This window comes from Mytilus edulis, chromosome 2, assembly GCF_963676685.1.
Source record: "Mytilus edulis chromosome 2, xbMytEdul2.2, whole genome shotgun sequence".
Taxonomy (NCBI): domain Eukaryota; kingdom Metazoa; phylum Mollusca; class Bivalvia; order Mytilida; family Mytilidae; genus Mytilus; species Mytilus edulis.
The window spans coordinates 95637514-95661236 of record NC_092345.1 but is presented as its reverse complement, the minus strand read 5'-3'; the positions used below and the strand labels follow the sequence as shown (position 1 = coordinate 95661236).

Genomic DNA, 23723 nt, shown 5'->3' with positions numbered 1-23723 from the left:
CTTATTTGTGGAGCAGGATCTGCTTACCCTTCCGGAGCACCTGAGATCACCCCTAGTTTTTGGTGGGGTTCGTGTTGTTTATTCTTTAGTTTTCTATGTTGTGTCGTGTGTACTATTGTTTTTCTGTTTGTCTTTTTCATTTTTAGCCATGGCGCTGTCAGTTTGTTTTAGATTTATGAGTTTGACTGTCCCTTTGGTATCTTTCGTCCCTCTTTTATTCACATATTTCGCAAAACACATACCGTGAGATATCTTTTAGATTTTTAGAATAGAAATGATTGAGTTAACAGTTGAAAACTTCGGAATAAATTATCCCTAAGTTCACTAAGGATAACCACAAAAATTATATATCTAACTCTTTTCAGCAAGTTTTGGCGATTTTTGATTTTTTTGAACTTTACTATTAAGGTGAATTTTTCAGTAAAAAAAATTGTAACCTTACATTTAGTCAACAATATTTTGTTTGTATATTGATAATGGTTTTTTTTTATCGCACCACGGGTAAATTATGACGTTGTGATCAGTTTAGTGCCATCACGTGGTGACCCCTATTGGGGCTAATCAATTTCATAGGTGGGTTCATGCCTGCACGTCTACTGTTGGTGACGTCATATATTGATGTTGTTGTATTTCATTGCCTATTTTTCTATAAAATGCATCAGTTAATGTTCGTGAGATAAATTCGTTATACGATTCACTACTGACCACCTCCAAACCATAGAGGGGAAGTAAAATTCATGGAAGATTTGGGGTGAGACTATAGGCCGAGTCACCTATGGATTTTACTAACTCTCTATGGATTCTTATGGTATCAGTTATAATAATAACGATAATATCTTTATTTAAAGATAGAAACTCTTGTTTTGTTTTTTAAATATAATGACTTGTAAGAATATTTGAATGCTGATATACTTTTTGACTTTTTAACTTCACTGGATAGTGAATTCCACACTTTTGGGCAACCAAAAGTAATACTTGATTTGTATTATTCTGTAATTGATTTAGGGACAATCCAATTATTCGATGATGAAAGTCGAGTATTGTACGATTGTTTACTATTTGGGGGCACAATAAGATTGATTTTAGGTGACAGTTCACGTTTAGATTTACACAAAAATAATGACCTTTGAAGTATTCTCATAGTAACGGGTATAATTCCAGAATCCTTAAATAGTTCAATAGATGGTTTACGAATATTGTGTTCGTTTAAAATAATTCTAGCTGCGTTTTTTTGCAATTTTAGTAAACTGTCAACTAAAATCTTGTTACATTTTCCCCATACTGAACAACATTCATCTAAATTTGTAAGAATATACGCATTGTAAAATAGAATTCGTGCAAAATGATTCAAGTATTTCTTTATTATTTTTAATAAAGTTAATGAAGAATTAACTTTTTGGATTATATGATTAATTTGATCATACCAAGAAAGAGTTGCATCAACAAAAATTGCAAGGACTTTTTCACAGTGACTTTCATTAATTTGTTGGCAATTAAAAGATATATTTAATGTGTCATTGCACATGACAGATAGTTTTTGTTTTGAACCTAAACACATTGTCTCAGTTTTTGACACATTTTGTTTTCATCAACCCAATGACAAATATTTTCTAATACAACATTAAGTGTCTGACTTATACACCCTTTGTCTTTGTCTTTCCCAATTACAAAAATAGTGCTATAAACAGCAAATAGATCAGTATTATGAAAAGAATTACATAAAGGCAAACCAATAATAAATATTTAGAATAATATAGGACCAGTAGTGAACCGTATGTCGAATTTATCACAAGCAGGACTTTTATTGCTGCGTTTTGTAGAAAAATAAGCAATGAAATACAACATCAATAGATGACGTCAACATTAACAGAATACGTGACGTCATGAACCCCTATGAAATCGGGATCCATAGGGGGTCACCACGTGACGGCGTTGTACCAATCACAACGTCAAAATTTACTTGCGGTGCGATAAAGATTCGTAGGGGTCATTAGTGAACCATTTAACTTTTAATATTCTTGATGTGTTACTTCTTGCATTTTGTTTTAAATTTACCTTGACCTCAGAATAGTAGTTTATTGCCGAGGAAATATTTTTACATTACAGCAGACCAGACATATTTGATATAAAAGCAACAATAATGGCAATGATATTAATGATAAAATCAATAAAAAAAATCAAGACTTACGATTTGTGAATTTTGAACAGCGGCATACTACTGTTGCCTTTATTTACAACATTGTAAACAAGACACAAGTTTTGTTTACATACCAGTAGTTCTAAAACCAAAACAGCAGGAATGTCTCTACAGTATTATAAAGATTTTGCATTACTGTTAAAAATATGTTATGGTTTTATAATTCTTGAGAGTTGTCCTGTTTTTTTTTTATTCAAATATAGGAAAATTAACGCTACAATAACATATGGCATATTGTCTTCAACGCTTAAAACAATTACCCCTAATTAGCTTTCTAGTTTTATTGACACTTCACGTACTGTTTTTTATTTAATGTAGTGGAATAAATGGATGTTTTTCATTTTCATGTCACTTTAATCGAGTATTAATTTATCAACATTGATGTAGAAAAATTAACTGACGTTTAATATGAATTATACGCTTAGAACAAAGGCAAAAATTGATTAAAATCTCTTCATGCATTTACCCATTACTGTCTTCAATAGATTAGGTTCCTTGGCTTACATAGCCTGTGAAATAATGAATAGTTATAGAAAGCAAAAAATAACTAATTATAAAACCATTATAATTACACACACAACAAGCATTTCATAACGAACTTGTTTTCGACCAGATTGTGAATTTAGCGTCATTTTTTTATGTGATTGCTTCAAGCCAAAAACAAATAAACATGAACTGTGAAAACCTCATATAATAAACATTTTTGGTACGGTCAACCAGGTGAATAGAAAATATGTGCTTACACTCGGTCTCTCCTGTTTTTGATTTGTTGTTTAAGTTTGACAGATGGTATTCCTTCATACATATCGTGGTGTTATATATCTTGAATAGTTGCAATTCATATTTTATAACAAAATCATATATTGATTAGATATTTCAGGAAAACTCTCAAGCGACTAACAAAACGTGATAAGATAAATTAAACAGGAAGTACCTTGCAAATGACCAATATTCAAGATAGCTAATCTCTCAGAAAAGTTAAATCATTACGGAAATCTTGAAGAATCGACTAAAATCATACTGCAGCGATTGTAATAGACGTCATGCGCTTATATTATCTCACGCACACATACAGAACCAAATGTTTTGTTTTGTTTTTGTCAACGTTTTGTATTCGGGAGATTTTATGGTTTTTATTTGTGTTTGCATCAACCAATGGTAGCTTTTAGTGAGTGTTGTGTTTTTATTATGAAAAATAGTTCACAAGCCTTTTCAACACTTTTGGTATGAATAAACACGCAAACTGCATATAGTGTCGCAGCTTTCATAACTAAAGATTCTGTTTGCATAATTTTGCTCATCAACAAGTGTTTCCTCTAGTCTAGTGTTCTCGCTTTATCTACCCAAAAAGTAGAAATTCATTTGTCAAGATTTTGATTCGGTTTCTTATTTACAGGTACTCCTTAATTTTTAGATTATATTTTGAGTTGAAACTATATAGCACCCCTATCTTAATTAACTTTTTTAAAACACTATTAGCTAGCAATAGGTCATTTTGATTTAACCTTTGCTATTAACTAAGACAAAATAAAAAATCATACCACATGATTATGTCTAAAATATTACAAGTCTACACAGAAACAACATATACTGTATATATATATATTACTTTATTTTAGAATACATCAATCACCGTCAGTTTCTGTCTTTTCATACGCGAACTTGTCTTTTGATAATTCATGTAATTGTATTTTCAGACGCAAATTTTGTCAAAACATCAACAACAAGCCTTGATTGAACAAGAACTGATACGATGTTTTACCAATATTAAAAACCAAAATGCTAAAAACTGTAAGTATAAAAAGGTTTGAAATATACAGAAATAAACAAAAATCATGAAAAATCACTTCCATTTTATGTTAATCAAATGCGTTATAACCTTATAATAAATAACCTTATTTGAAATATTTAGAAATGTTGCAGAAACAAAATTGAAGTTGTGTGGTAAGATCGACAATACTATCAATACCTTAAACTGTAATATATTGCAGCAAGCCAATGTGGACAAGTATGGGACGGTGTTATGTGTTGGCCGCCGGTCGAACATGGAACCACAAGCGTTCAGCAATGTCCAAGATATATCCATAAGTTTAAACCAGATGGTAAGATTGCTGTCTTTAATTCATACAATTTTAGAACAGTCTTTTCGTAATGCTATAACATTATGCATGAGTTTGAAAAAAATACATGCTGTAAGGCAATACACACCGAGCATTTCAAACTTCATTACAAAAATTAATAAAAATGTAAAATAGAAAAAACAAAACTATGTGTAAATGTCTGCATCAGGTTTCAAAACTGGAAGTCAAATATATTTTAGGTAAACAGTGTTTTGAGCCTACATGTTCAGTTTTAACTAAAGTCTTTTATTAATATAAATAGATTTGGGACTATTAAGAATAAAATGAGGGACCGTAAGAACGACTGACTATATTTGAATGCTTACAGAAAAGCCAAGAAGAATATACTTTAGTGTCTATATATCCTTCATTAAGTTAAAGGCATCTCATCATATTTTACAGAAACCATTATGTCAAAGTTGAACATATCGAATACTTGTATCACAGATCACAAAACAAAACCTTGCAATATGCCCCCGAAGTCGAAGCCACCACTTTATTCTCTTTTCATCAGCTCAGTAGTCAACACGTCGGTGTTGACATGAATATCAATAATGTGGTCATTTTTATAAATTTCCTGTTTACAAAATTTTGAATTTTTCAAAATACTAGGGATTTTCTTATCCCAGGCATAGATTACCTTAGCCGTATGTGGCATAACTTTTTGGAATTTTGGATACTCAATGCTCTTCAACTTTGTACTTGTTTGGCTTTATAAATATTTTGATATGAGCGTCACTGATAGTCTTATGTAGACGAAACGCGCGTCTGGCGTACTAAATTATAATCCTGGTACCTTTGATAACTTTTTTTTCTCTGATTATGAAAATGGCACTCAACCAAGCGCGGAAATTTCAATGCATAAAGTACGCTTGGGAAATTCTTTATTTCACCACAGTTTTATTACTTAGATAGAACAGTTAAATAATGGCAGTACAAGGCCGGATGAGCTTTTAGTCATTTATTCCTCGCCAGTTATAGGTTTTGAATTTCTGGCATCACTAAAGAAATGTCAAGTGTCGAAATATGCATATGGTGTAATACAAATAGTACCTTAAGTGTTATATAGCTATCTATATATAGTGTTCCGTTTGAGTGAAATCGTCAAACACATTCCATTATACAAAAGCTTCATTCTTTTATGAGACTTATAAATCGCCAGATTATTATCAGATGATATCTAATATCAAGTCAAGTAGCAAGTACGTTGGTACTGGCATTAAAATACGAATATTGTTTTAATTTACTTCCAAAATCATTTTGAATTAAGGAATGCATCTCGCTCCTCAATGCTCTTCAACTTTGTACTGTATTTGGCCTTTTAAACATTTTTTTATTCAAGCGTCATTAATGAGTTTTGTAGACGAAACGCGCATCTGGCGTAAGTGTAAAACTTTAGTCCTGGTTTCTATGATGAGTTTATCTACATATTACTGATTCAGTCCTCGGGTTTGGCTTTATGTTTTCCTCGTATTTGGTTTTATAATCTCTCAACAATTATATCAGGTTTTCACTTAAAACATCTATAAAGAGACATAAATGTTAAAATGTGCATCAAGTCAGTACACTTGAACCGTTAATACTATTACACTTATACCACCTTGATTTTCCCCTATTATGTTTTTTCTTGCACTTTTCAAAAAAAAGCGCCGAATTTAGCTTTCATTTCAAATAAAGAAATACTTAGCATGAGTAAAGTTTTTATACTGTCCAGTACTATAGAATATATTTCACATAATGTTTCAGTTCATATAAGAAAATAACCATTGCTTGAAGTTAATCAATCACATTTTCTCCCTTTTTCTTCCTGTGTATAAGCTATATTAACCATATAATCTCAATTTTCCAAATTATTTTATAGAAACACCAAATGAAAAATATGGTGCTTTAAAACACCCAAGATATATATTTTTTTACTGCAATGAAATGTAGGATAGTTTTCCTACAACTGTCAATTTCAAGGGAATATTTTATTTCGATTGTTTTTCGTATGCAACTTGATTTGACTTACTCTGATTTGTGGTATTACCCCTATATAAAGTGCTGTTTTGAACTAGTTAATTTACCATTAGTGATTTAACTGGTTGTAATAAAAAGAGGTTTGATAATCATGAATGCTAAAAGAACTTATGATACCCCGTCATATATTGAATATTTTGTCCCAATTGTATTCTCATGTTTCTCGTCCTTTAAGAAAACATGTGTTGATAACAGGTTTGAAAGTTGATTTTGTACTTAAGGCGATTAAGAACTTGACATTTGTCGAGTTAAAACCCGAATGTTCTTCCTACTTGTTTAATTTTGTTATTATTTTGTGTTCACACTTTCTTATCACGACACCCTCATGAACTATATCAAATTATCCTAGTAAAATTTTCTTACATTTATGTTAGAAAAATTATACATGTTTTACAATAATGGTTAGTGTAGGTGTTGTCTTCTAGAAATGCGTTATTAAATCTACTGAAAACACAACATTTTGGCTGGAATCTGCCTGTACATATGTGTTGTTTCTGTCTTTCTTGTATATTTTAATCACCTAAATAATAATAAAGCCTTTCAAAACTTGGAGATAAACATTTTTTTAAATGCTGACTATGGTACAAAACAAATTTTAAATGACAAGAAACCTTCTTAAACTTAATCAATAAATAAACCCATTTCATTTACGGTTCCAATTAAAGAGTTATCATCAAGTTTCCAATGGCGTTATTGGGGACCGATTTCTTGCATCGAATAGTGTTTACTTCAATGTATGTACGTCAAGTTATCTAATTGTTCAACCAGTAATAGTTGGAATATCTCTAAGGAATATCTTAATATAATTGGTTCTCTCCAATTACAGTGATTCTTTTATTGATCATTTAATACAATGACTTGCGTAAGAGCAGTAAACGCTGAAGGCAATCACCAAGGTTAATAGGTAGACAAAAGTAACAACAGTATATAAAAGGCTTCTGTGATGTTATAGCACAATGTTTAAAGGTCATATTGAAAAGAAATGTATGTCTTTTAAATGTGAAGACTTCTTCTGTATGTTTTTAAGCTCTAAAATAATGAAGGTCTGTGACTTCCATAAACAAATTAGTTGATGACCCTATTATGGAAACAAATCTAAGGGAAAATGGGCCAAACCTATTTAACATGACTTACAGAAATATGTTTGTTTTAACAATTTGAAGTGTGATCAGCATTTTATTTTTTATGCAGTTTCTTTTACTTTGTTCTTCCCTGGAAATTATATTTTTGTTTTAATTTACATCTCTTTGTGTCGTGTGAACCAGGTGGTCTAAACTTGACCTATACAATTATGAATCCGTCTTTATCAATTTGATCCCACTAATCATGAAAAAGGATAAGAAGATTTTTTCAAAAGTCTGTACACATCCATAGTTTAACACAACTTTATCATTTTGAGATACACAAAGACACGTCTACTTAATATTATAAGCACTTTGTAACTGTATGTATTTTTTACTTAATGTATAAGTTTTGTCTTTATTCGTATTTGTCTTTCTGATTTTGACATCGATGATGATACAATCGTGAATCAGCAGACATATTAATCAATGTACATCTATAAAATAGAGAGTAAATGGGAATTGAACGGAAATAGTTTAATGTGTTTGTCCAATAAATTACAAAATAATGTGTTATAAAAATAATCGTCATGGGTATAAAGAAAAAGACAATTCCTGTCTGTATCTAAATCGTTGTGTGAGAATTTTGTAGATTTCTGGATGTAAATAGGCAACAACAAAAAAAAAAAAAAATAGGAAGAAAGTAAAGAAAGCTTTATCGTTACGGGAATAAAAAAAATGCCTTTCTTAAATTAGAAAAACCACAAGCTATGAGGCGTTTGTACTTATTTACAAGACAGAAGTATAAAACAGTGAACAGTTGAAACTAATGTATATTCGAAACCTAGAGTTACATCAAGCAATCTATAGGTATAACATTATATCTTGCTTCGTAATGACTATTGACAAAAGACAAGCATTAAGTAAGATTAGTAGGAATCGATAAAAGAACACAGAACCTTTCAGGAAATACATTTGCAATCATTTGTGACTAAACGACCGAAATGTAAGGTTATTGTGCGGTTTATTTCAGTTAAGTCGGACGGAGCAATCTATTTTACACTAGTTGAGCTCACCTAAGAAACTCAATACTAGTATATCAAAATGTGATTGAACATATGCTGTATGAACCATACATACATATCATATACCGGTGCGCTGTCCGTTTGACGTCGTCCTCAAAAGTTTTAAAATGAATGTCCTGTTTTATCAGAATTTTGCTCACTTATTCTTTTTGTTAAGAATGACTATAATAAGTCATTGTTTGCATAAAACTCACCCGTAGCTCTTAAATAGATATAGTTAGAAGACCAACTAAAATGAGAAGTTGAATAGCATTTAACAACCCACGTAACGAAAAGTACTGCAAATACTACTACGGAAATATATGCTTGACGGCAGTATCGCATTGGTGTTTATAGCGACTAAACCTTAGTTTCTTCGTAATTCTTTTACAAAAAATAAACATATCAATGATTTTTAATGTCAACACATAAGTGTCGACTATTAGGGAGAACACATTCACAAGAAATGTCATCGATACAAGGCTAATAATTTTTTATACCAAATGTATTCGTTATTGGAATTACAATTTCCTTCGATTTTATTTCTGCTATTCTATTTAAACACCTTTTCAAAGATTGTTGAATACTCTGGTATTTTCCTATTTTTTCAGTGTTTGCCTTGACATCATTGTATAGATCGTAGAGTTATGTCAAATAGTGAATAGTGAAATTACAAAGGGCGAAACTAATTTTATTAATAACGTGTCTTAAGCTATTTCGCACAATAAAATAAATTATACGGGACAATAAATTATGTATGAACTCTGAATGTTTCATATGCAATAAAATTATTTCCATTTTAATAGGCTTTGCAACGCGGATATGTTTGGAAAACGGCGACTGGTTTTTTCATCCCGAATTAAACAAAACATGGACAAACTATTCCGGATGTGTTGGAAACAATACAGATAACCAATCACTAGTGCCCGATGTCATTCAGGTATAACATAGTAAATGGGTTACTTTACAGTACGACGAACTCTTATCTGGACTACATTTTGTACTTCCGTTTGGAGTTTAAAAAAACCCCAACATCAATCGCTATATAATTCAACCGACTTCAATTTAGATATCTATTTATCTTTTATCAATTACATGATTATGTAATAACATTTCAATGAGATGAAAGTATGTAGCTTGAACAATTTTTGACTAATGAAAGTTTTCCACCTATTTCTGTCATGCTGTATATATGATATGTTTATGAAATTGTATAAATAACGAATGAGAAGAAATAACTTTTCTACCTGATTGCAATATTGAAGATTTAAAAAAGTAAACATCATAATAACAGAGGTTTTTATGTTTGCTGTGTTGAAATCTAGAGTTGACGCAACCATGTATTGCCTCAACTACGTATCGTCCAGGATAATTATACGCATCTTTGCAAGCAACAGATTTATTATGATTTATTACGTTCAACGCGTGGTTCGTCAACATTATACTGATCATAAAGAAACGATTAATATAAGTGTTCGTCTTTCTTTGATATTACTATTTTAAGAAAGAAAAAAAAATATGCTTTATCATCCGACTTCACGAAATGGTTGTGTTATAATGATAAGTGCTTCAAGTCTCATCAAATTTGCCATGTCGTAGATATTAGGACTAGCCAACCTACAATCATTATGGTATATAAATTGACCATTACATCATCTGGTCGGGAATTCTGTACATTATTTCCTTCATTAGATATATACTGTATGTTTATAACAGGAACATATGCCTAGGATCCAGATATTCTACAACATTGGTTATGGTATTTCGCTGGTTTCACTTCTTGTTGCAGTTATACTGATGATTTATTTTAGGTAGTCATTTTTATTATATATCTTTTATATTGTATCTCCTGCGGCTTTTGATTACACCATAAACATGCATATAACTATGATTTTTTTTAAATGTTTACTTGATTGTACTATATTATTACTGTGATTCAATTAAAAAAGGCACTTAATTCAGCTTCAAACGTTTAAATGTTTATATCCTGCTATATTTTGTTTTCATTTAAAAACATAGCAAATATTGCTAAGTAACATTGTTTTGACGATAAACTTATTTTAGTTGAATAGCAGTTATAATAATTAGATTTCCATCAAGTCAAAATTGTATTCCTCGAACCTAAGGCATCACATTTCTTTTTTCGAATAAACAAACTTAGACAAACCAGAAATAAAGTATTCAAAGATTAAGAGACCATTATCCGGTGTTTTACTGATTGCAAGTATTACGAATCATTAATAAATCTCCAATTTAATAGACAGTGAAAATTTATACTACACCTCAAAACATCCAAGATCTGACGCCAGGAGATCAGTCCTAAAAAGAATAAGTACAAATACTTCCACAGGATCTGTTTACCCTTCCGGAGCACATGAGATCACCCCCAGTTTTTTTGGTGATGCTCGTGTTGCTTAGTCTTTAGTTTTCTATGTTGTGTCTTGTGTACTATTATTTGTCTGTTTGTCTTTTTCTTTTTTAGCCATAACATTGTCAGTTTTTTTTTTCGATCTCTGAGTTGACTGTCCCTTTGGTATCTTTCGCCCCTCTTTTCCAAAAAACTCATAAAACTACAAAACGGAATTCTGACTTATACTTTTGTTACGGTTTTTAGGGGGACAGTCGCATTAACAATGTCGTCATGTTTAACTAAATTTTAATAAGCTTTTGGATTATATATTTGGGTGCTTACATTCATATTTTCGGATTTGAATATTTAAAGTTAATATAGCATAAATAAAGGCAACAGTAGTATACCGCTGTTCAAAACTCATAAATCCAGGGACAAAAAAAAAAACAAAATCGGGATAACAAACTAAAACCGAGGGAAACGCATTAAATATAAGAGGAGAACAACGACATAACACCGAAACGTAACACACACAGAAACGGACCAAGCATCAGACAAAACATCACGAGAATAACAAATATAACATGAAAACCAAATACATGATAAATGCAGTTTTTATGGACATTTTGTTGCCGTAGAAATATAAAGAAACACGTGAATGGGCTAAATAACGCAATTTTATACTTGTTTCAGATAAAAATTGTTCTTAAATTATTATGATTAACAAATATTAAGATACAAATTAAAAGGACAAAACATGAATTTAGGGGACTTTTATAGCTGAGTAAGCGGTATGCGATTTTCTCATTGTTGAAAGTCGTCTTCTGACCTAAAGTTGTCAATTTCTGTATCATTTTTTAAAAGGTAAAATGGTTGCTTAAACCTGATTTAAAGACTATCCATACTTCCCGCTTAAATGGCAATATTAAAATTTCCGCTAGAATGACATCATAACGTGAAATGAATTTAGTAAACATATTCGCAGATACACTCAGGACAAAGAAATACATGAACGAATAATATATAATAGTGCATTAAAAGATGTAAACCCCATAAAAACAACGGGCATTATAGCACACCAGAACATGACAATAGAATTATAAAATGTAAGTGTTTATCAACGTATTTTTGTGACGTTTATTTATCACGGGTAAATTTCGAAAAATAGAATATAAAATTGGGATTGAGCTTCTAGTAATGTTATTTTATATATTTTCTAACCATAACAAGAATATAACAATTGAATTGTGTTTGTTATGGTGTAATTGTTTGTATTTTCTAACGAATGATCTTTTACAAAAGAAGGTCAAATATGAACATGAAAGCAGCCCAAGAAATACAAAAAACACTCTTTTTTTTCTTTTTTTTTTTTTTAAATCCGATGAATAAATATGTGAATAAAGATATCTTTTGTTTATTTCAGAAAACTTCATTGCCAGAGGAATACTGTTCACATAAACATGTTTATTTCATTTATATTACGATCAATAATTTGTTTCATCAAGGACATAGATATAACACCTGAGGTATATTACTCCTCCACCATAGAAGGAGAAACATCATTTGGTCAGGTAAAAACTTCATCTTAACTTTCTATATTTTGTAGTTAATAACCAAAAATGATAAGCATTGAGAAAGATTGCGAATATTCAAGTATGCATTAATATTTAAAATAGAATTTAAATACGAGTGCTATGGTCAACATTAATACTTAGTTCAAGCCATAGATAACTCAAGAGATTCTTATATATCAATTATGACTACCAAATAATACCTTGGCACACAACCACTTAAACATTTATATGATAAAGAACTTTCAAAATCAATGCAAGGCTCTAAAATATGTTTAATGTAAAAAAGTTAAAGATATCAAACATACAATGCAACAACGATGTGACATTATACAACCACACTAAATAGATACTTCCCTTATAACAAATCTGGTGTTCTATCAGTAATTATTGTATTGTTTTCTACAAATAAAAATAATTACTAATGCAATACGGAAGTGGCACATTATTTGCTAAGATTGATTTATAAATTGATATCCATTTTTACGAGTTAAGCAATATTGTATTCACTAAAATAACAAGTAGACTAAACAGGAGCAGAGTTCACATTAAACTACTGTCAACTGAGAGGCTACATTTAGGTTGTACACCACTTATGAAACGCAGAAATGCTAGAAACAACTCTCATTGTGTACTTTGAAATGTAAACCGTTATTATTTTTTGAGTAAATTCGCACGAACATGACTAGATTTCAGTTATATTAACTTATTGACCACTTACAGTGAACTGTTGCTTTATCATCATCATCATGGAAATGTATTAAAAGTCCGTGAATCACAAGAAACTGCAATAACAAGCGTGACATGACAGCAATGTATTTATACTTTTAAGATTTAATGTTTTCGATAACACAAAATCCTAACCCTTATTACAGTGTTCCGTTAGGTCAATGAAGGTCAGAGAGAAGCTACGTGATCTATAAACAAAAAGGCAATTTGACAATATATTTACGTTTTTCGCGATTTAAATCTGAAGATATCAAAACAGTCTTTAAAATTTTATTATGTCGATTGATTCTACTCCCAATTTGGACATTTTGGTTCATTGTAAAAGAGGTGCAAAAGATACCAAAGAGACATTTTAAGTCGAAGATCGAAAATAAACTGACAACGCCACGGTTGAAAAAGAAAAAGACAAGCAAACATTTTTTGATTGAGTTAAGTCTGCCAATTGATATTTTATCGTATGTTTTTCTTTGTTGTGATGTTATGCTATTGTTTCAGAAAAAGGGAGAAGGTTTGGATCCATTAAAACGTTTAATCCCGCTGCAAATGTTTGCACCTGTCCTAAGTCAGGAATCTGATGTACAGTAGTTGTCGTTTGTTTATGTAATATATACGTGTTTCTCGTTTCTCGTTTTGTTAATATAGATTAGACCGTTGGTTTTCCCGTTTGAATGGTTTTACACTAGTAATTTTGGGGCCCTTTATAGCTTGTTGTTCGGTGTGAGCTAAGGCTCCGTGTTGAAGGCCGTACTTTAACCTATAATGGTTTACTTTTTAAATTGTTATTTGTATGGAGAGTTGTCTCATTGGCACTCACACCACATCTTCCTATATCTAAATAATAGAACAATGAAACTGCCTAGAAAACTATAGACTAAGCAACACCTTAAACTGCGGCGATCTCAGGTGCTCGGAAGGGTAAGCAGATCCTGCTCCATATGTTTCACCCGTTTTGTTGCTTATGCTATTACTAAGTCGGTAAATAGTCTAAATGAGGCGTGTGTATTAGGAGACGTGTACACTTTCTACGCGCCCAGTCTTGTTTTTTATCAACTTCTCTAGTTATCATTAACATTTGACTTGTGTAATATGTCTTTAATATAACACCTCTAGATCTTATTTAGCCATACCTTACTCATTAAAATAATGTATGCACTCAAAGTTGAACCTTTCGGTCATATAATGCTTCAATTCGTTCAACGATGTAATATCAATATAGCATATTAATCTTTAGCTCAATTTGTAGGCATGGATATGTAAATCGGTTTACGTCATCTTCTACTATGTGTTAACTGCAAATTTTATGTGGATATTTGTTGAAGGACTATTTTTACATACATTTGTTTTGTCTACAAAATACAACGTATCACGACATATATACAGAACATTTCTTATATTAGGATGGTGTGAGTATATTTAACATTTTGATGATGTCATTGCTTTAAAAAAACTGGCAATAGTCTTCTTTTGTTACTGTACATTTAACCCAACTAACTGAGTTACAAAACTGTATTAATAGATATAAGTATATATTAGAATATTTTGATATTAAAAACAAAGACGGAAGATAGATGCACAAAGAGATTTTGAAACTCATAAGTCGAATAAAATTGGACAGCTAACAAAAAACCAAAACGACTTCAAAACAAACGACAGTATAACAAACCATAGAATAGATTTTCAAAGATGTTCAGATCAGAATGACCTTTTAGATGAAGATTTGTTTAATAATAGTGATGGACGGGGTTTTTGCTACGACAATTGGAACATACGAGTGCTTAAAATATTTGAGCTTTATATGTAACAGTTGTATTTACCAGAGTGAAAACCTACTATACAGAATATAAATTTAAGCAAGAGAGAGTTTCGTATACATCAATTACATTTTGAAAAGAATTATCAAAACTGCAGTATAAAATGCCCCCCTAAAAAAATTAACACAAATATGTTAATACTTTCGATTATATTTGATTATATTTGATTTCAAAAAGCATATGTGAAAAAAAAACCTTCTTGATTAAGCGCTTTTGAAAATGTTAACAAAATTGGATCATGACAAGACCACTTTGGCCGTCCTTCCTCAACAAGACACATTTTGGATTTCAGTGACGTTACATTGAAACGTTTGATTATTTGATACGTTTTTGGGGGTGAACACGGAAAACTATTTACCATATCTCTAAACAATTACATATCACTACGTAGATTTAACACATTTACCTATTCAAGCAAAATGGAAGTAGCTTGTCTTTACATATTTTAATAACAGAACTCTTTTATTCAGGTGTGCCTTTATTGTCAGTTATACCATGGTTAATTGTGCGATATATGTTCGAAAACACACTGTAAGTAAACACTATACAATATTGACGTTATAATACAATTTGTGAAATTTGTATTATTTTTTTTATTTTTTTTTTGGACATGAAAACAAACTTTGAATTATTATACATTTAAGTTGAATAACAAAATTTAGCAGTGCAGTTGCATCATTTACGGTTTTGCATTCAATACTACCGAGATATGAGATATTCTAAAAATTACCTTGATTGTTTTTTCGGTCTGTTATGAGTAATGTGGTTTGTTTTGTATACATATAGCTATAGTAAAAACTGTACTGTCGAATAACCAGATTTTTTATTCTGACAAATATCGTAGTCATATAACAAAACTTATATTAACTAGAAAAGAACCCTTTACACTATGATTATTTTTATGAATGCGTATGAACATTTTATACTAGTAATGGTTGGATAATCACAAAATTAAACTAGATGGCAACAGTGGTTTTCTTATGTACAAATTTAGAAATTCGATTTATAAAGGCAACAGTAGTATACCACCGTTCGAAATTCATAAATCGATAGAGAAAAAACCAATCCGGGTTACAAACTAAAATTGAGGGATTTAAAAGACAGACCACGATAACAAACAAATACTAAGGAATTGGTTCTTCATACATGTTAACTGGGGTACACAACACGGATTTGACAAAGGAAAAGTCAAGTCATTAGCCTAATGACGGGTGTGTACAGTTACGATCACGTTGAACTGTTGAACAAAATTGCAGTAAAACATAAAGACAAAAAACAAGTATATAACAAGTATATCAGAAAACGTAGACAGAGTCTACTCGATTAAGATTAACGTTGGTTTCATAAACTGATAAGAGTTATTCTTAGGTTTCTTGGGATAAAGTGAAATATATATTCCTTTACAAAGTCATATAGCTGCAATAGTTTCTACTTGTAAATCTATTGCTTTCAAAAGATAAGGTAGGAGCACGCCTAAAACATGCTACGGATGTAGGAGGCTCGTTAAAAGCGATTCGAATTCACACTATTTTATTAGCATGCATATATATATTTATATATATTAATTATAATTTTATATTTTTAGGTGTTGGAACACTATGGACAATAGATTTTTCTGGATAATCAAAGGTCCGATTATGGTAACATGTATTGTAAGTTAACGATTTATAGTAGCATACTTCCTAAAATACGACACTCAATAGCTATATAAATTATTGCGAAACATGTCAATTTAGCAATAACAATATTTTTCTAATAAATAGTGACACTGTAATTAGAATTATTTAGCATTGTTATTTTGAGGATTAATTACAATACGACGGGTGCCACATGTGGAGGAAGATCTGCTTACGGAGCACCTGAGACCCCCACCCCCAGTTTTTGTGGGGTTCGTGTTGTTTAGTCTTTACGTTTCCATGATGTGTCTTCTGTACTATTATTTGAATGTTTGCCAGACGCGCGTTTCGTGTACATAAGTCTCATCAGTGACGATCAGATCAATATAGTTTAAACAAGAACTATCTTTAAAAAAGATATCCGACGTATTTAAATTTGAGTATCTGTTTAAAACTATCATTTCGATTTACCATTTAAATAACGTTTTCTTTGTTTGTGTTCAGTATTCTCGGTCCTCGTATCTTTTTGTTTACATTCACCAAAACCCCGCGGAAATCACACATGCGTAGGTGCGTTCTAAAAGTCATGTACGTTCGTACAACAAAATTTACATTGAAAATTATATAATTGTCCCGAATAAACAGATGTTATGAACGCAAAGAGCTATTGGAGAAACAATTATTTTAATAAAAATATAAATCTTTGTAAGATCTAGTTCAAATATTTATATTTTTTCACTTGCTTTCAATCACGATATAATTTACGAGACGTTTTTTTCAAACACAACAAAATCACCCACCATGACAGCATTTTGTCCAATCACAGAAAGGATTTTCGAGCATGCGTATTCTGTTGCCATAGTTAAGCGTCCTTAAGTTCAAAAAGCACAAACCGAAACTATACGTGACAGGTCGTTTTGTGACATATAGTTGCTATACTCCTGGACTTTGGAACTCTGTTCGATAGTAATCTCACTGTCAACAATAGATAGGTATATATACAAAGTTGCAAGTGTATAGTCATCCCGTTTAACAGAAAAATAAATATGAATTAAGCAGATTTTGTCAGCAGTAAGAATTTTTTTTACTTCAGTCAAAATTACCAGCAACAGTTTAAATAAATAAAAATAGTCGGAAATGGCAATATGTCTCCCTATTTTCAAAATGTCTTCCGTGTAGATCGATATTAAATACGGTTAGTCGTTTTCCTGTGTGTGAAAGATGTATGGTATTTGTTGGTAAAAATTGCATTGCAAGGTCATCTATTCAGACACAATGGAGCTACAATTTAATTTGATTACGTAATTGATCCAATATTATAAGTTCATGGAAAATTATATCTTCTATTTTTTTTTTATTGCAGATAAACCTAGTGTTTTTCATTAATATTATCCGAGTGTTGTATACTAAATTGAATGCAGCACACACAAAAGATCCAAATAAATTCAGGTATCTCGTTATTTTATAAAGATTAAACCGTTGGTTTTCCCGTTTGAATGGTTTTACACTAGTAATTTTGGGGCCCTATATAGCTTGTTGTTCGGTGTGAGCCAAGACTCCGTGTTGAAGGCCGTACATTGACCTATAATGGTTTACTTTTATAAATTGTTATTTGGATGGAGAGTTGTCTCATAGGCACTCATACCACACCTTCCTATATCTATATTATACCAAGTTTTAACTTTGATAACAATGTTTATCATTTGTTCTTCCCTTTTGTACATGTGTAGCCATCATTACGTGGTTCAATAGATGTGTCATCAAGTGATACATACATTTTGGGAAAGCAGGAGTTGCCTTTTAGTACATCATACTACAAAAACGACCAACACCAGTACACACACAAAAAACAGACATTCAAACAATGAAAAGAATAAACGAATGATAACTTTGTGAGGCAGATTGAATTGGTGCTGATATAGGTATTTATTTGTGATCATTGAACTAATGATATGACTGTCATACTGTATACCTACCATCATCGACATAAACAGCTGTTTAAAATTAGCCATGTTAGATTTATCAAATCCAAATGAAACATTTCATAAATTTCTCAAAAAAATAAAGTATATATGGATATGATTATCTTATTTCGGACAGTCTAATCTAAAAACCATCATCGACATAAACAGCTGTTTAAAATTAGCCATGTTAGATTTATCAAACTCAAATGAAACATTCCATAAATTTCTCAAAAAAATAAAGTATATATGGATATGATTATCTTATTTCGGACAGTCTAATCTAAAAACCAACCCTCAAGGTGTGGACATACTTGAAGGTTTTCGTTTTAGAAGATTTTAAGAGTGCTTGTTGAAAACAAATCTAGAAAATAAGGTTTCTATTAACCTTGATTTTATGATAACCATAGAAATAAACAGAGGTCCATAGTATCAGGTTATTTTAACGGAGCTGACAATTTCAAGACATAGGCCGCACTTTGACCTATAATGGTTTACTTTTACAAATAGTGACATGGATTGAGAGTTGTCTCATTTGCACTCATACCACATCTTTTTATATCAATAATCTTATTATTAAGCCTTAAAAAGTATATGGTATAGTATTTACTAACGCTATATGTGAATAGTTGTTATATTTTGTAGAAAGTTAGCCAGATCAACATTGGTACTTATTCCTTTGTTTGGTGTGTATTATGCAGTTTTTATAGCAGTGCCTATATGTATGGACCCTAATTTAGAGGTCATATGGATGTATTCAGAAATGTTCTTCAATTCATTCCAGGTAAGTGGTAAAGATGTAAACACAAATGTATACAGTTTATTACAGTTCTACATAATAATAAAAAGAGATACCTGGAATTGCCAGGAATACTGCACAGGACATCTAAACTCATCGACAACCAACACCCGACCGAAAAACCAAAACAAGGACAAGAAGCAATATATATATATGGTACAGGTATAATAATGGTGGTCTTTACCAGTTTTACAGGGGATAAAGGTTCACGGTTTCTTTTGCATACATTAAATGTTAAGAAATATGACATATCAAATTAATGATTGGTTTTTATTTCGTTTCAGGGATTTGCAGTTGCCTTATTATTTTGCTTTATGAACGGAGAGGTAAATATAACGCATCTTAAACAATATCGTGACATACTATCATAGATGATTAACTACAAAAAGCTTAAATTTCATTTTGGTCTCGCAACAAATATAAAGTGATAAACTACATTTTTTGTTGAGATAAATTGAATGAAAAATTCATAATCGCACGAAATTGCCATATCAAAAAATTATGCCTATCTTTAAAATTGTTTGTTAAATTGATTTTCAATTATACTTGTATCTTTGGTGACATCTAACAAGATTTTGAATTGCTCTAGACTTGTTAAGCGTATTAGTAGTTAGGCTATGATCATAACTCAACTAAGAGAGAACAGAACACAACCCCTAAAGGGGTCAAACTTAAACTCAGAACAGAGCGCAGTGGTCTGAGTCAATTTAATAATGTCTTAACCAACAGTGCAATTCCACTCGATAAGGAATACGCCACAATTGGAAGATGTGCAAATTAGACTATTGTTCTGCTGTCTTTAAACGAACGATTCAGAAAACATGTTTCTTGTTAGTTTGCTGTTGATTGCTGTCATCAATTTTAATATGTTTGTTTCGTTCAAATCCCTGCTTGGTCGATTAAACGTTAAGAGAACGCCTTGATAAATACAGCATACAAACGTGTGTATGCAATCCATTACAATTTGAGTAAGCTAAACGATAGGACAGAAAAGAATTTTAACAAACGAGAAATGTGAAGATGACGGACATTTGGTAAACTGAACATCATATTTTTTTTTAAATCATTTTAAATTCAGAACGATTTTAAAATATAGTTCAAAAGTGTTAATTCTACGAAGACATTTATTTTACAACCCTTCTTCTGTCCGTAGTGCATTCATGTTGACCATTATATGTGAGTGACAGATAGTATGACATATACTCAATATTGAGTTTTCTGTGTTTATAATAAGTTAAAGGTGTAACACCACAAGTTCGTCCCCCAAAATTACAGAACATACCAGAAAATTATTAAGATTAAAACAAAATAGTTCCTACGCATAGGTGTAACTTACAGAAATGTTTTGGAACCGATGCAGAATTCAGTTCAATTTCAGTTATGTTGATCATGCTGATGTTGTCAGTATAAGAAAAGACAAGTTGCAATGTATTGCTCTGACTACAGTGAATGTAATAAAAGGATATAAGAGCTATCCATACTTGAAATTTTGGGAATTAAGCCTAAGACGCAAAGGGATAAAATAATAGTGATGTGTCTGCTATATAAGTATAAAAAAATTACATTGGTTTAATATAAGTCAGTAAGGTAATCTTGATTAATATGCTGTCTACGTCACTGAAAACACCATTCGTGAATGATCGGCAAAGTTAGTATTAACCAACGTACAAACAAAGTTATTCGGAGATTGTGTTTTCTTTAATTTTTGACATAGAGCGATTTTAATTGACAGGTTCAGACAGAGATCAGGAATGATTGGCAGGGACAGCGTATGATATTTAAGAAAAACAACTTGTCACGTTCAAAACCTTTAATAAGGAGTAACCATGATATATCTTGACACTTGACACATCATATGCTGTATCCCAAATTTAGATGAGAAATTTATATGATTTGTATACGCTTGCCGAATTCCATTGGCTCCAATGACATTTGTATCAGTTTAAAACCATTCATTGAGTGTATTTCATTTATTGATTGTAATTCGCAGGTTCAAAGAGAAATCAAGAAGCATTGGCGTCGTCGGCGAATAATGCGTCGTCAAAGCAACATGTCATCACGTTCAAAAACATATGCTATAGACCATGACACACATCACACGTGTGTTCCGGACACATGGGATTCAAACGGAAATATGGACCTTAAGGAACTGACTATACCAGTGTGTAATGTTGATATTGATCTCAATGTAAACTCGCCTCAGGAATTGGACGAAAATTTACCTATTTTGAATGATTGAAATAAACGGGTTTTGTACGTTTACATTTTTATTGTATTCTAGCAGTAGTTGTTTATACGGTTATACATAGAGAAATCATCATGTTGATGCACTTATCATCTTAAATTCGTCGATAGTCATTCGATTTTGTTTTAGGTTAACAGCTAGCCAATATAAATCAAGACTACACATAAACAAGAAAAAAAGTACGAATTGTTAATCTAAATGTATTAAGAAGACACAATTGAATTAAATAGCTAGAAATGGAACTCACTAAAAATTGGTTTCTGAAATAGAGATTATTTGTTATAAATAGATAGATTAAACAACGACTAACCATCATTTATTTCAAGCGGACAGATCTGATTGTAGAAAGCGAGTACTGACTTGAGAACTTCCTGATAAAAAGACCACTGCTGCAGAAAACTAATTACTTATATCAGATAACACGTTGTAATATATTTTCATGTTTTTGAATCGAACATCATTTATCACGCCTGATGGATGAGGGCATGTTTAAAAGGAGTAAACAAACATCTCTTGCAACAGGCAACGTCCGTACAACAAAATTGTTACATTTTTTAACGTTCCGATAGTTTCACAGTTTGGATGGTAACAGGCATTTATTATCCGGAAAATGGTGGATTATATCTGACTTTGTAGCTACGTGAACCTCTCACTTGTATTTGATTAGGGACTTGTCGTTTTGAATTTTCCTCGGAGTTCATATGATTTTAGTTTTGTATGATACAGTTGATATTTGATTTTGAAAGACTATAATCCTTGATAAAGAAGAGGAATGTATTTAATTAGCAATCTCAGGTTTCTGTTGTTATCCTGTTATAATTAATGGGTCATGTCTAGTCAGTGGGGGAGGAGTTGTGAACTTATCTGTAAGCTGTTAACCCCAAGCTGGGTCAAAGTGATATAACTTCTCCCGCCAATTCCCGGATTTTTGTATACAGGGTGTGCATTTTAAGCTTTATTTATAGATTGTGTAAATTGATTCGTTCTTTCTGGTCACATTATTGTTGATTTATGATTAAAGGTCAATCAATCCTATGCTGTTTCTATGGTACCTTTGTCTCATTTACACAAAAAATTGAGGTTACACAGAGGAAAAGTAGTATATTTGTTTTTTTCCACTATGGCATTTAACATGAAATTTCCACCTTTGATTGGAATTAGCTCCTTCATTGGTACCCCTAGAGGCTTGGTTTTGGTATATGTTGTTCCTAAGCCTATTATCTGCAAAACTATGTCTCAGATTTGTAATGGAATGTATAGAACAAATTTTACACCCAATTAATCATTGTGTACTATATTGATGTTAGAGTGTTTACACTAATTAGAGGTATGAGAGAGAATAGAACATCATAGGAAAATCTGAGACACAGTTTTGGAGCTCAATGCTGTGTAGAATAAGATTTGATAAGAACTTTTTATCTAACAATCAAGATGACAAAGCTAAATTCATTTAAGTACACACACTTTTCTACACTAATAGCATTATAATTGATTACATAATGATTGCATAATACTGACACTGCATTCATTTGAAAGATACATCTCTTGGCTATCCATACATACCCCTTTTATAAATATCCATGCATTATTAAGAAAGTTACAGCAGTTTAAAAGAGGGGAATAGGAGGTATAAAAATCTTTGTAATGTGCAACCTTAATTAAATGATAACAAACTGCATCTTTTCCCCGATATGTCACAGTTTGACGTCCCGGAAATAATATACGTTAGCAACGTCATTACCTCCCTTGTAACTGTATCGTATACCTTAAATACGAATGACACTAAATGATGTGTAATGCCATTTTCTAGTTATTAAGATGTTGTTTTTATGTTGCTTTGAAGTAGTTGTGATTGCTTTTATCATGTTTATGTTATTTGAAAGCGCATTTCTATCTTTTATTTCATTTATGAAAAATAAATTGTAAATTCCACTCTTTTCTTTTTTTAAAAACACACTGAATTAATATTATATAATTGTCTTCTGAATGAGCAAGATTTTTTTACTTGTGCGTATGTGCGTGTTTTTGTTTTCTAGTTGTCTAACCACAATTATCAAATATATTTTGCTTTATTTGCAAGGATAAAAATACCAACACTTTTAAAGGTAGGCCTATTTATTCATAAATTAAACAATTTTGTTTTGGTCAATCTCACGTTAATTTGTGATTAGCATGTCATT

At 31.2% G+C, this 23723-nt stretch overlaps 1 protein-coding gene across 4 annotated transcripts in view; it reads left to right on the top strand.

The window, feature by feature from the left end:
- LOC139513551 (parathyroid hormone/parathyroid hormone-related peptide receptor-like) overlaps window positions 1-21560 on the top strand; it is a 43765-nt gene extending 22205 nt beyond the window's left edge. For 3 of the 4 annotated variants that reach the window (XM_071302173.1, XM_071302172.1, XM_071302175.1), the window contains 12 exons: window positions 3895-3988; window positions 4189-4299; window positions 9268-9401; window positions 10178-10272; window positions 12235-12382; window positions 14355-14514; window positions 15393-15453; window positions 16508-16574; window positions 17902-17987; window positions 19145-19283; window positions 19583-19624; window positions 21289-21560. In XM_071302173.1, coding sequence (XP_071158274.1) covers window positions 3895-3988; window positions 4189-4299; window positions 9268-9401; window positions 10178-10272; window positions 12235-12382; window positions 14355-14514; window positions 15393-15453; window positions 16508-16574; window positions 17902-17987; window positions 19145-19283; window positions 19583-19624; window positions 21289-21537 — 1386 coding nt within the window. In that variant the 3' untranslated portion in view covers window positions 21538-21560. Of the gene's footprint in view, window positions 1-3894; window positions 3989-4188; window positions 4300-9267; window positions 9402-10177; window positions 10273-12234; window positions 12383-14354; window positions 14515-15392; window positions 15454-16507; window positions 16575-17901; window positions 17988-19144; window positions 19284-19582; window positions 19625-21030 lie in introns of all 4 variants that reach the window. The other variant, XM_071302174.1, reaches the window with a different exon arrangement.
- Window positions 21561-23723: the final 2163 nt, after the last annotated feature.